Raw genomic sequence first — 12,721 nt, 5'->3', positions numbered from 1 at the left:
GCCCTGTTTTCCACAATTAATACACTTTCACGACCCCCCGAATAATCTTCCACCCCATCTGTATTCAATTTCTCAATGTGATAATTTTATGTAATTTTTCCAAACCAAAATTGATAATATCCATCAACAGCTAGCCACTTCACATAATAGTGCACTTTATCCACCTACCTCTCGACACCATTACTAAGTTGTCCTCTACTTCTAGGGAGCATTCACTCTGGATAAGGACAGTAGAAAATATCATTTCAATCATATAAAAGTGCTGTCATTCTACTTAGTAAACATTTTGTTCGTGCACATAAACCTAGTACACTTTCCTACATGGCCTTTTCATTGGAGGTTTAAAATCTCTTGATACATGTATTTGAGTTAATGACTGTGTGCACGTTTAAATTCATTTTTGAAGACTGTGCTAGAGTGCAGCAGTGCGTAACAGCATGAGTTTTGGATCCACGCAGGTGATCTTCATCTCAGCCGCTTCAGAAGTGATAACGTCCCCCGTCCTTCTCTTGTGATTCTAATGCAACCACTGACAGCAACAAATGTTTTATACTTCTACTTTTAAATCATTCTGGTTCTACTTTTATCTATCCATCTGGCTATTTCTCTATCGATCCCACATCCCTTTCAAGTTGCTTGTTGGTGCTGGTGCTGGTCGGGGTCTGCTTATCCAATCTGAATCCTTTCATATCTCTTATCAAATCTGTTTAGGTAGTTTATTTGAATGAAGATGTAGTCTTAGTAAAGTGTTTCACCACATATACCCATCCTTCCAGCACAGTAGAATCTTCCTGGTTTAGGTATAATATTATACTGCTCTGTCACATTCATTAACCTTGTCCTGACTTAATTTCTTTTTGATGTGAGGGAAAACAGCATTTGCTCCTCACCGGGGAGCTACAGCTGCAGAAGTCAAGAGAACACAATGAAAATAATGCTAATAGTAATTGCAGCACAAATGATTGCTATTGCTGCATAGGATTATTATAATGACACATTTTAGGTATTTTACTCAAAACCACAAAAGAAAAGTCAAAGGATCTCTAATGTCACTAAGATTTATCCTCTGGGAACTATGACTATTTGTACAAAATACTGTGCCAGCTCATATGCTGTGTGTCCATGTAGTAGATACTGAGACTTGTAGCAATTTAAGATCAATCCTGATGAATGTAAATAGAATAGTTAATTAATGGAAACAGGGAATTTGTTGGGGAGTTGCCGGTTTGCACGCTCAATGAGGGTAACTGTAACAAAGCGCAGGTGTGTTTTATAATGCTAGGGCAAAACAATGTAGCTAACAGGGGGCATCGTATTGCAAACACAATAGTCAGCACAGAGGCTGTTAATGAAGAAGGAGCTCACAGCACAAGACCAAAACAAAAGAAAAAAATCATTCAGAAGCAGTAGGAAAAATATTATGGGTTTAGTTAGGTAGAGCTGTAATATAGCAGTTGACCCATGAGCACACACTTAAAGCAGGATGTCCTGCTGTCCATAAGGCTAGGGTAGATCATTTACAGCTGACACCTGACTGTCATTTGCTGTCCAGTGATGGAAGACAAATTCAAATCCTTTTCAAAGTAGCATTATTACATAGTAGCAAAGTAGCATTAGCATAGTATTGAATAATCTCTTACAAGTAAGTGCATTACTGTAACTGATCACTAATTAAATAAACATGCATGCAGCATTTTAATGTTGTAGCTGGCCAAGCTAATTTGAACTATTTACATACTGGAAATTTATGGCCAGTTTAATTAATGATAAAGGGTCATAATCTTTTTATTTTATGATACTGATTGTATGTTAAATATTAATCTATGACGTAATAAATGTAGTAAAGTTAACAGTACTGCCTTTTGAAATGTAGTAGGGTAGAAGTATAAAGTAAAATGTAACTCAAAAGAGTAAGTACTAGAGTAAATGTAACATTCCATGTATCATGTCAACTAGGGACTGAAAGTACTCACAGCTGTTGTGTGGTTATCAGTACTTGAAACATCAGTAAAGCAGCTAAATGGCCAATCTCTGTTCCTAGTTTTATAAAACTTTGTTGACCTTTTATCATTCTGTCATGTGCCTCTGATGATTTTCTGATGTGGAGTGCCTGGAACATAAGCCTTGTTGAACACATCCTTCTAAGTTATACTCATCAAGTATTGATGCCATGCAGTGTGATAGGCAGGGTGCGAATTATACAGCGCAGGTGCAGGCTTCAGTAAACTAAAATCTTACAATGCTTACAATATCCTTGCTTGTTTAACTAATGTGTGCAGTCTGTAGATGATGATGAATCAAATTCATTAAACCAGTTCATGGTGCCCCATACAACAAGACAACGTTTGTAGTCAAAACAGACCCACACAATGTTAAACCAGAACCAAAGACACTATCATTAAATGCAGTCTGCATTATCATATCTAATTCCTAATTCTTATCATTTCAACTTTTAAGTTTCAACTTTTTTTTAGCAAATATCTCCTTTCCTCCTGCTCATGTTGAATGAGAATGAAATGTAATCTGTGTTCAATAAAACAGTTATCATGCAAAGTTGGGGAACTGGGAATTTTTGGTCTCTGTAAATAATATTAAACAGAGTACTGTCTAGACCTTCTTTATATGAAAAGTGCAATGAGAAGCCTTTTGTTATGAATTGGCGCTATATAGATAAAACTGAATACATTTGAAATAATAAACCTAGATTTTAACATTTACCTAACCTGGTAAAACTCCTGAATTCCACAGTGAAAACAAATATTGAGGGATTATTGTAGAAAGACTCATAAAATACTTAAAATGAAATGATAAACTTTATATTGATGGTATTGATTGTATATTATTGTAATAACTAATCCTCAGTTTCAGTGTTGGCTAACAGTTACATAAAATATGAAATGATTTAATGGTATTGAAATGACAGGATGGGCTCTCAGCTAGCTAACATCAGATAGCTCATTTAAAGTAAAATAAATGCTAATTACAAAACTCTGAAGGTAGGAAAGTTAAGTGTATTAAAGCAGCTAGATAGCTCACTACTGGCATTAACTTGCAGCGTCTCCATTAGCGTGTGATGCACTGGACTGATGCAGATGGAGAAGACGTTCAACTAACGTCAAGGTTAGGAAATGGTACGGTCCATTTTAGGGGTGTCAGAAATCGTATTTCTAGATTCTTGAATTTAAGGCATGAGTAAGGGAAATATTTTGTAATATTTATAATGACAGGTAAGAAACACCCCCCTGAACTGTTGTTTTTGCCTCTTTTGGGGGGGTCCAAGCCATAATTAGGGGGTTCAGACCCCCCCTATCCCCCCCGTAAATCAAACTGTGGTGATAAATCCGAAATGACAGTATTTGTTTTTTTTAGTTTCTGTATTCTTCCAGATGCCAACTGCTGTCACTGAGGACAGACATGACATGCATGGGACTCATGTTTATGGCAGCTTGGCAGCCTCATTACCAAACTCCTTATTTATTTTTATTTCTCTTTCTTGTGTATTTCATGGCCCATTTTACATGGTCATTTTCTTAGACACATTCTTCTGTTACTCCTGTTGTTTTATTTAAGTGCTCAGATGTCCAGATAAACCCAAACTGGAACATTTTCAACAAGTTTAAGTTGTTTTTTTTTAATCTTTGTCTCAAAAGCTTAGTCATTTACTCTTAAACATGCCAGTCTGTTAATCTGATTATAAAATTATGTTAATTCTTATTATCTGATTATTGTAAATTATTTTTGGAGTTGGAAATTCTCACAAAAGCTGCAAAAAAGTTCGACAGCCGGTAGCACGAGAGTTGATTTCACCGGCTGTAATGACAACTTTAGCTGATGGAGTTAATCAGCTGTAGCTAATTAATGTTAAATTACATGAACACATTTGCATTCTGTATACCAGTATCTTCACCATTAACTCTTGATTATGAAGGGGTCGTTTTAAATGTTCACATTAAGCATATGCAGGAGTGTCTTCCCCCCCCCCCCCCGCGATTGGTCAACATCATCCTATGGACGCTAATTTTCATTTCCCCAGTATCTCCAGGCAGAGGACATTCTTGCCTTTCTCATTCAGGGGAATCCGATCGCACATTTTCTGAAGGCTTTTTTAGGTGTGTGTCAAGCAAGCCAGAGAATCTTTTGAATTTCCTTCAGAACTTTTCAAAGTAAAAGCTCTCACTTAAACACAACATAAAGTACTGCTGCAAAGACATTCTCGCACTCTTATTTTGTAGGCACAATCACTTAAGAGGAAGTGATTATGTAAGTAACTTTTGTTGTCACGACTAGAGTTGGGCAGTAAAAATATTACTTTTCCCAGTACCTAGTAGTGTAACGGAGTAACTGAGTGGCAGAAAGACGAGCAGCAGTGTTAGCTTGAATCAGCTAAAACACAAACAACACATCTAAAATGGGAAAGAGCCTGACCACCGCTTCTTTGGTAAGCAGTAAGGATCACTGTCGAGTCCGACTGCCTTTAATTTGAGCAAATAATCACTTGTTTTACGGTAACGGATGATTTGCCACTCAGTCCAGCGTCTTCCGGAAGGGGCGTGACATCAACGCATACCCTCTATTGTGTCACAGTCTAAGATGCAAAGAACTTTGTCGTCTGTTGTAAACTCTGTGCGACCAGCAAAAAGCTTTCAACCGCAAACATTTCTACACTTAATTTATTGAAGCATCTGCTGAAGCAGCACAGCAGCTTACAGAAAGACACTCCTGCAGCTCCTACCACTGATGCTTAGACTCGACTAAGATCGTCGTTTCAGCACCAGCCGCTATAATGTTTTTTTTCCGCAATCAAAGTAATCTGTCGATGGGCCGGATATTATTGCTGGCGGGCCAGTTTTGGCCCACGGGCCGCCTATTGCCGACCACTGGTCTAGGTGATAATCTCAGGTCAGTTTTAGACAAGTAGCTAGCCAGTAGTTCAGCTGTCGAGTGTAAATCTGTAGTGGCAGGTGGCTAGTGAACAGATTTCCCATTTAGAGTTTTAAACCTTAAACCAAATACGGGCCTCTAGATTAATTTAAAGAAAATAATCATCAATTTAAATCACTATTTTGGTCAGGAAGTTTAAAATGATTGATTTGTCTAAAACTGTCGAGCCCTGTGTTGCATTCTGGATCTGCTTTGTAGGAATTTGTTTTATTAGCCCATGAGGGACAGGCTTATAGACTATAATTGTTGTCAACAACTCTATCAATATTATCATTTTTAAAATAAATTTACACATTAGCGTTACAGAGAAGGGAGCCTGTGTAGTCGGAAATGCTCTGGTGTGTCCAATGAAACCTGGCCCATGTTAACGAACAGGCCAAAGAGCTGCAAGATGACACTTCCTTGTGTATTAGAGTAATTAGAAGTTCATCCTGCAGGGGAGCCCGGCCCTAAATATTTAATCTGAAGGGAGCCGTGGCAAAACATGTTATGCCGCCTGCGTCTTTTGTGTCCAATATTACACAGTCCATGGTGGAGGAGCAGCTGGTAATGTGCTTTGTGTTGGAAAATAGATGTGGAGTGTGGCGGGCTGTGTGTGTGCCCACTGGGCTTGTAGGAGACAATCTGTAGCATGTCTGCACAATTGTATTGCTATGTAGATCTGTGTCAGAGATAAGGTGGAATTGTGTGAATGTGCAGTATGGGAACAGCAACAGCAGCCGACAGAGGCTGGAGCTGTTTTGATCAGAGAAAAGAGAAATGGAGATTAAAAAGGCTCTCATCCTAGTAGAGAGGTAGCAGCAAGGCTCTACAGGGAGGGAAGAGACCCAGGCTGACAGAGAGATGAAAAAACGGCGGGATCTGGAAGACGGGGGCGCAGTCAGTTTTTGGCTGAACACTGGTAATCGCAGATGGATTTTTTTTTTTTCTTTAATGCTCACTTGTTTCCTCTATTCTTTTGTTCTTCCTTTTGACAGATATGTGTCACAAAGATGTCCACACGCAGCTGCCAGGGAACAGACTCGGTCATCAAGCCCCTGGACACCATCCCTGAAGACAAGAAGGTGAGAGTGCAGCGCACGCAGAGCGGCTTCGACCCGTTCGAGAAGCCCGCCAGCCAGGTGAAGAGGGTCCACTCTGAGAACAATGCCTGCATCAATGCCAAGAGCTCGTCCGCCAGCAAGGAGTCGCCCAAACTGCGGCGACACTCCAGCCCCAGTTCTGTAAGTACACCTTTTACACACTGTGTGACATAGTGTGCCTGTATATTTATTGCTTATTACATATTATTGTAGCATATTAGTACACCTAACAATCCTCCATCGTTAAATTTATGTTACCCACATTGCATTTTAGAAACTGTACACTTGGCAATCACCGTCCAAAATCCTACCCCTGATGATGCAGTCATGTGTCGCAGTAGCAAGAAATATCCTGGTTACAAAGTTTTGTAAAGTGATTAGAGAGTGATTAGACGTTCTGTAGCTACAATGAGTCTTTCTTGTCTCTTGATTGGCCAGTGCTTGCATCACCACGGCCAGACTGCACTGCTTTGATCGTGGCTTAGATCTATTATTGCCCATATTCCACACAGACATCTAGGTTCATCAAGTAGACAAATCCGTCTAATCCTTAACTATCTTTTGAAGACCTAAATCATCTGGGTAAATTCGACGTGGGTCTGTGTAACTTTTGAAAGACAAAATAACAAAACCTTTCTTTTACAACGGAAAAATGTACTTCATAAGAAATAAAATCATATAAATGCAAAACGTGGGTGGCTGCATCACTTCCAAATGTGCTTTTGTATAATATTTGTGCCAATAAACAGCTCTGACTTATTTAGCTGGCCTGTGTCACATGACTGTGGAAACCTATGTGACATGAGAACTGTGCAGCCATTAAAAAAAAATCTTCATTTCAAATTGTCAACAAACATAGTATCAAACAAAAACATCTGAATCACATACATAAAGATGAAGCATTGAGAAAACAAAACGAAAAGCAGCGTCAAGCAGCCGCACACTTCTGCATTAAACTTATGAAAGAAAGACAGAAAGGAAATTTAGAGGGGTGTCGCTATTTTTCACCTGTAGATAAAAATACAACAAGATGCGCTATTTCTGACAAGAAAGTGTCACATACTTTAAAGCTGATGATACAAGGGGCAACTTTTTGAGCAATGTTGCTGGGCATCTTGCTAGTAGCAAGTCTGACTGTGTTTTGAACGGATAGCGGTGGTGCGGGGCGGGTAGCGGAGTGGTGGGGGAAGGGGATTACGGTAGTAATCTTTACTCACTGCCATTGACGGCAACGTTGCCCTGCACGGTTGCTCTAAAAGTTGCTCTGTGTATCATCAGCTTAACTTACTCTGGAAAATTCATGGCCTGTTTGAGAAGATGAAGAAATCTTTAAGAAAGTTCAAATGTGCAAATGTTTTATGCTATAGGTATTTTATTTTATCAATGTTTATTAGTGGCGTGACAAGACACTTAACCCACGAGACGAGATGGGATTTTAACACTATTTAAAAAAAATAAAAATTTTATGCTGAGTTATATGAAAATTTTGAGCATTAAACACTTTATTTCCTGCATTATGATGATTTTTTCTGCACCAGTGTATGGTGATTCTTTTTCATTATATAAATAAAAAACACAACTATAACAGAATGAAATGCAGTGCAGCTCTCAGTCATTCTGTGCTGCTTTCAGATCTGTTTCTCCTGTAGATCAACTTTTATCATGTTATATCACCCCTGCTGAGTCATGATTTAGTCACCTCAATGATAAATTATTAAATTTTAATGTAGTTATGAACTCCGTTAATAGCTCCTGTGTTTCAGCAGATTTCATGTTCAAAACTTTTCTGCACATTTAAAATCTCTCCCACATAGGCTATCTGTGTTCTCATGTCCAGAGAAAAGGTAGAACATTACCAGTCTAACGTCATCATTTAATAAGAAGTCTACCTGCCCTTTACTCTGCTGTGCATTACGTTATTTATTCGCTGGTAGTAACGTTCAGACGTTTGACCGACGCAGTTTGGGACTGCATGTGAAACCGAAAATAAAGGAAACACTTTTGATCAGGCAGAAATCTCACCACATAGCCACTTCAGCAACTCACAGTCCCAAACAAGCTGCGCAAGCTGCAACTACCAGCTGCGTTACCACTCCTTACTCGTCACAGCTGTCTGGTCAACTGGGCAGAGTCTGTCTTATCAGTTATACATTTGTATGTCAGATCTTGAGACGCGAGATCTCGTCACACCCCTAATATTTATAATAAATTATTTAATTTTATTATTATTTAATCATTCAATCAACGTTATTAATGTGTCATGTGATATGCCTAAAGGACCATTATTCTGAAAAATCTCATACCCATTTAAGAAATTTTCTGTATTATTAAAATTGTAACAAAAAGCATTGGCGTTATATTGAATTGAAAAAGTTTCGTATCGGCCATCCCTAGTGTGGAATGACCAGAAGCTTATGGTGGTTAATGCTAGTTAATGTTGGCAGACTTTAGATACTGTTGACTATGCGTTGTGTTGGACAGAGTAGAGTAGGTAACAGAAATGAAACATACTGTGCCTCGCCTGAGACGTGCAAATCAGGTTGCCTGATGATGACTTTAAAGGAATAGTCCACTTTTTCTTTTTAAATATGCCTATTTGCTTTATTTTTCTGACATGAAAATGTTATCAGTCTCATGGAGCTGGAGCTTAGAGCTGGTTATCCTAACTTAGCCTGAAGATTGGCTAGCCTGGCTCTGTCCAAAACAGTAATATTAAAGCAACATTAGGTTTTATGGGGAGTAGCGTGCTGGTATTCTTCAGATACTATCAGTAAGCACAAGTCTAATGGCTTGATTCCACCGGGCACGGCTACGTCGTGTTCTGGCTGTGATTGCGACCTTTCTAAACGATGCTTGTGATTAGCTTTCTGCTCTGCTCCGCGGAGAATATGCTACACAGAGCAGTTTGAACCTAGCAGGAAGTCAGACACAGAAATGGCACCGTAGACTCCCAAACATATATCAACAATAAACACAACTAAAATAGACAAAAAAGATGCCATTTAACTAGACAGCCTACATACCCAGGATAGAAGGACAAAAATCAAGGAAAAATATCAACACAATTGGGCAGGCAAAAGCTGCTTGCTTCTGAAATGCTCCTGGTGGGTTTATGCGGTACAGACGGAACAAATCGCGTCACAGATGCAACATCATAAAGCCCTGCCAGGTGGAATCAAGATGTTACTTTAGGTAGCCTATTCATACAGACACAATGATACAAATGTCACTCAGTGTGACAGCAAAATTCCTGGAAGTCACAGTGCCTGGCTGTAATACGTGACCAAAGCAGGAGAAAGACCACAGGCAATGGTGCTGAAGGTAGTATTTGGTGGGCAGTCACCTCTGTTGAGTTGATAAACATGCGGGTGATACAGTCATTCTGAGATAGGATGGGGGTAGAAGTGGTAATTTTTTCCTTTCCAAAAAATTAGTCAGTCTTTATTTTTGTGGATCTTTTTTAAGACCGCATTAGACTAGTTTGATACGGCCTAAAGGCTGCCCTGTAAGCTTATGGCTGTGAGCTCACAGTAACAGAAGGCGGCCTTTCAGCACTTCTTTTATCTGGATTATGACAGCTGGACAGTAAGATGACATGTTAGTGAGTGGGTATTGGAGAAATGAGCGGGGCAAGATGGGATTTTGAAAAGTGACATGTCCAGTAGTACTCCAGCCAATAAAAAAAATCAAGACAATCGCCAAACACTTTTAATTTTGAGGATTAGGAATATCACATGCCATGAAATATCAGTATGAGATGATTAATTCTTGATAGATTCAACATTAAACCTGAGAAATATCAGCCGTGGTAGGCACTTGCTCGGCTTTAACATGGCTATGGCTTTTCAAATCACCGTCAAAGCACTAACTACCTCTATATTTCTCAGGTGTTTTGTTTTGGCAGCCAAACTCATTTTCTTTTCTCCATTTGAAACAAATGTTCCAGCTTTTATTCGTTCACACAGTTAAATGAAGGCTGTTTACAAACAACATGATTTTCTTAATCATGCAAATGAGATTTTCAGGTTTTACACATATGTGGTTCCTTTTTTAATTTAGCTCCAAATGCGAAATGCTTAATGAATGTGCACACAAATAAGATGTAATAAGTGTGATATGAGGCTTGACTGATTGCCTGCCAGCATCGCTGCGAGGCACTAATGAACTGCTTCAGCCATGATTATGAAAACGTGTAAATTGTCCCTTTTCATGGTCTTTTAGTTGAGGCAGCCCGACCAACGCAACTCTCTTATATTTCACACATAACCTCTCGGATTGAAAGTGGGATCGTGGACTCTTTGGTCATCTACCATGGCCTGTACTGCCACTGAAATACAGTAGAAGCAAAATGACCTTAAAAATCGCTGACACATGCTGATAGTGTGGATCACTAATGGATTAGGATTTGCGTAGCCCATACCAAGCCAAAAATACCATGTTTTTTTAATCACACATTGTGTAAACGTTTGATATGGTGGCCTGTTTTTGACATCCATTTCTATGTCAATGTTTTGACAAATTAATTAAAAGTCAAATGTACAGTGTGAATGTATCATGCTGATTTTCACCTGCTTATTGTCCTAGTCTTTGTCTTATGCCAGAATTTATTGTATTCTGGTTACATATTTTTGTACGTACTGTTATATAAAATGCACATTGGGATAAAAGATTATTATCCCAATGTGCATTTGATAAAATGTTCAGGCAGAACACTGAAAGTCGTGCTGGCATTAGCTGATTGGCATCAGCTGCTTCATTCATGGATCACCATCAGTGGCTTATTCATCAGTTGCTTAGCTACCAGCTGATCACTAATGTCTATGTGTGTACGGTGGCCTTTATAGCCTGTCAGGTGTGAGATTTTGTTATTTTATCCAAAAAACAGAGTTCTTTTGCCTCATTTTGGATTTTTTTTTTTTTATTCAATCAATCAGTCATTCATATAAAGAGTGGCAGGTGTGAAATTATTGGTGCAGAATGCTCTAGACGGAAAAAAAAATACTTGAATGAAAAATGCATGAGAAAGGAATCTCTTTTTATTCCAATCTCAGCATCACCGAGAGAGACGCAACATGAGTCTCTATGAGAGGTTCCTCTGCCGGCCAGGAGGAGAATATCTTACTGTCCAACTCAGTTAGATAGTAGAGATAAAGTTACACTTCCTGCTTGATCCCAGGAGGATGTCTAATTTGTTTAGAGAAGCCTTCAGAAATGCTGGGTTTATTAGAGCTGCAGAGGATGGTGAAATACCAACAGAGGGAAGATAAAGCAGAGAGGACAGTGCAGATAAAGCAAAGGCTGCACCATGCTTTAGACATTCGGTGTTGTGATTTTGGGAGCAGAGCTTGTTGAAGCTTCCATATGCACATGAGAGCCTGGGATTTTTTTTTCCAGATAAATATCAAATATGCAGGGGGGGGGAAATCAATATTCATGCTAAAAAAACACAAGTTTTGTGGTTGTTGTTGTTCATTGTTCAGCGCAATGCATGCAAGGACATGGAGGAGTTACTTTCAGCTGTCAATCAATTACAAGGTGCTGAGACTCAAAGGCTCCATCTCTAGAACTCATAGGAACTTCAGAGGGCCTAAGGTCCCCAGCGAGGTTCGCTTGCTGCCACAAAAGTGTAAAAAGCGATTAACTTACTTTCTCCATATTATGAACTCCTTTATATTCCTGACATGAACGTAAGGTAACAGAAAATTACAATTGGTTGTGAAAACCTATTTAAGAAAGGCATATGGAAAGTAAAATGTACAAGTAGTACATTACATAAAAATAATAATAGGACGTTAGCATTTTAAAATTAGCAAAGATTGGTTTGTCACCAAAGTTACAATAGTGTTACCTTCTCATTACGAGCAGAAAGGAGTTAAAAGGTCAGTTTATATAGGTTGCTGTTTTGAAAGCAGTAGTATGTGATCAGGCATAATTTTCTTAAATAAAACACTGACATAAACAAATAGAAATGTTTATGTTTGCAGTTTTATTCCTGACGATACGCAGGTTTGAATTTGTCAAGAATGCGGGCCACATCAGTGCAGTCCCTTACCAGTATATAGGAAGTGGAAGTTTTAGAGTTGAGCTAGTTTCCCCTTTTCATAGCAACTGGAGATGAACCGTTCTGGGCCTCATTTCCCTCCAAGCTGTAGTCATTACCTCTTTCACTGTGAACTGTTGACAATGAAAAGTGCCTGAAAGTTATGAGCTGACGATTAAATAAAAGGTAGTCTTCAGAGTTCTTACATGGAGGCTGTGAAAGTCTCTCTCCTCCTCTTCACTGACATTACACCTCCCCGATGATGCAGTGGGGAGCCTCCAGATTTCAATATCTCTCTTAGACTTGTAATGCATTCTGTGAAATCATCCGAGAGCTTCCTTTTCTGGGTTACTGAATTCATCCTTTTATATTTCCTTTTCATATCTATTTCTTTTTTCCGTAGCCTACAAGCCCCAAGTTTGGAAAAGCAGATTCCTATGAAAAGCTGGAGAAACTGGGAGAGGGTTCATATGCTACAGTTTACAAAGGAAAGAGCAAGTAAGTAATGCGTGCATGTCCCGTCACACCTAATCCAGTCACTCTTCTTCAGAGTTCATAAGAGCCACTCATGCAGGCAGTGAATATTACATTTAATTATACTGGAGCAGTGCTCTAAGTGAATGAATTAATTAAATGGAACAGCAATAACCGTTACAGG

The 12,721-nt window shown here is 39.0% G+C and overlaps 1 protein-coding gene across 5 annotated transcripts in view; it reads left to right on the top strand.

Moving 5' to 3' along the window:
• The window catches only part of cdk14 (cyclin-dependent kinase 14), a 206,269-nt gene that overhangs the window by 65,718 nt on the left and 127,830 nt on the right, over nucleotides 1-12,721 (top strand). For 2 of the 5 annotated variants that reach the window (XM_046045391.1, XM_046045392.1), the window contains exons 3-4: nucleotides 5,919-6,164; nucleotides 12,467-12,561. In XM_046045391.1, the coding sequence (XP_045901347.1) occupies nucleotides 5,919-6,164; nucleotides 12,467-12,561 (341 nt within the window). Of the gene's footprint in view, nucleotides 1-4,057; nucleotides 4,110-4,412; nucleotides 4,439-4,648; nucleotides 4,900-5,918; nucleotides 6,165-12,466; nucleotides 12,562-12,721 lie in introns of those variants that run through there. The other 3 variants (XM_046045396.1, XM_046045393.1, XM_046045395.1) reach the window with 3 other exon arrangements.

Source organism: Micropterus dolomieu, linkage group LG03, assembly GCF_021292245.1.
Source record: "Micropterus dolomieu isolate WLL.071019.BEF.003 ecotype Adirondacks linkage group LG03, ASM2129224v1, whole genome shotgun sequence".
NCBI classification, from domain to species: domain Eukaryota; kingdom Metazoa; phylum Chordata; class Actinopteri; order Centrarchiformes; family Centrarchidae; genus Micropterus; species Micropterus dolomieu.
Note: the sequence above shows the minus strand (reverse complement) of the source record. Positions and strands in the feature narration are given on the sequence as shown.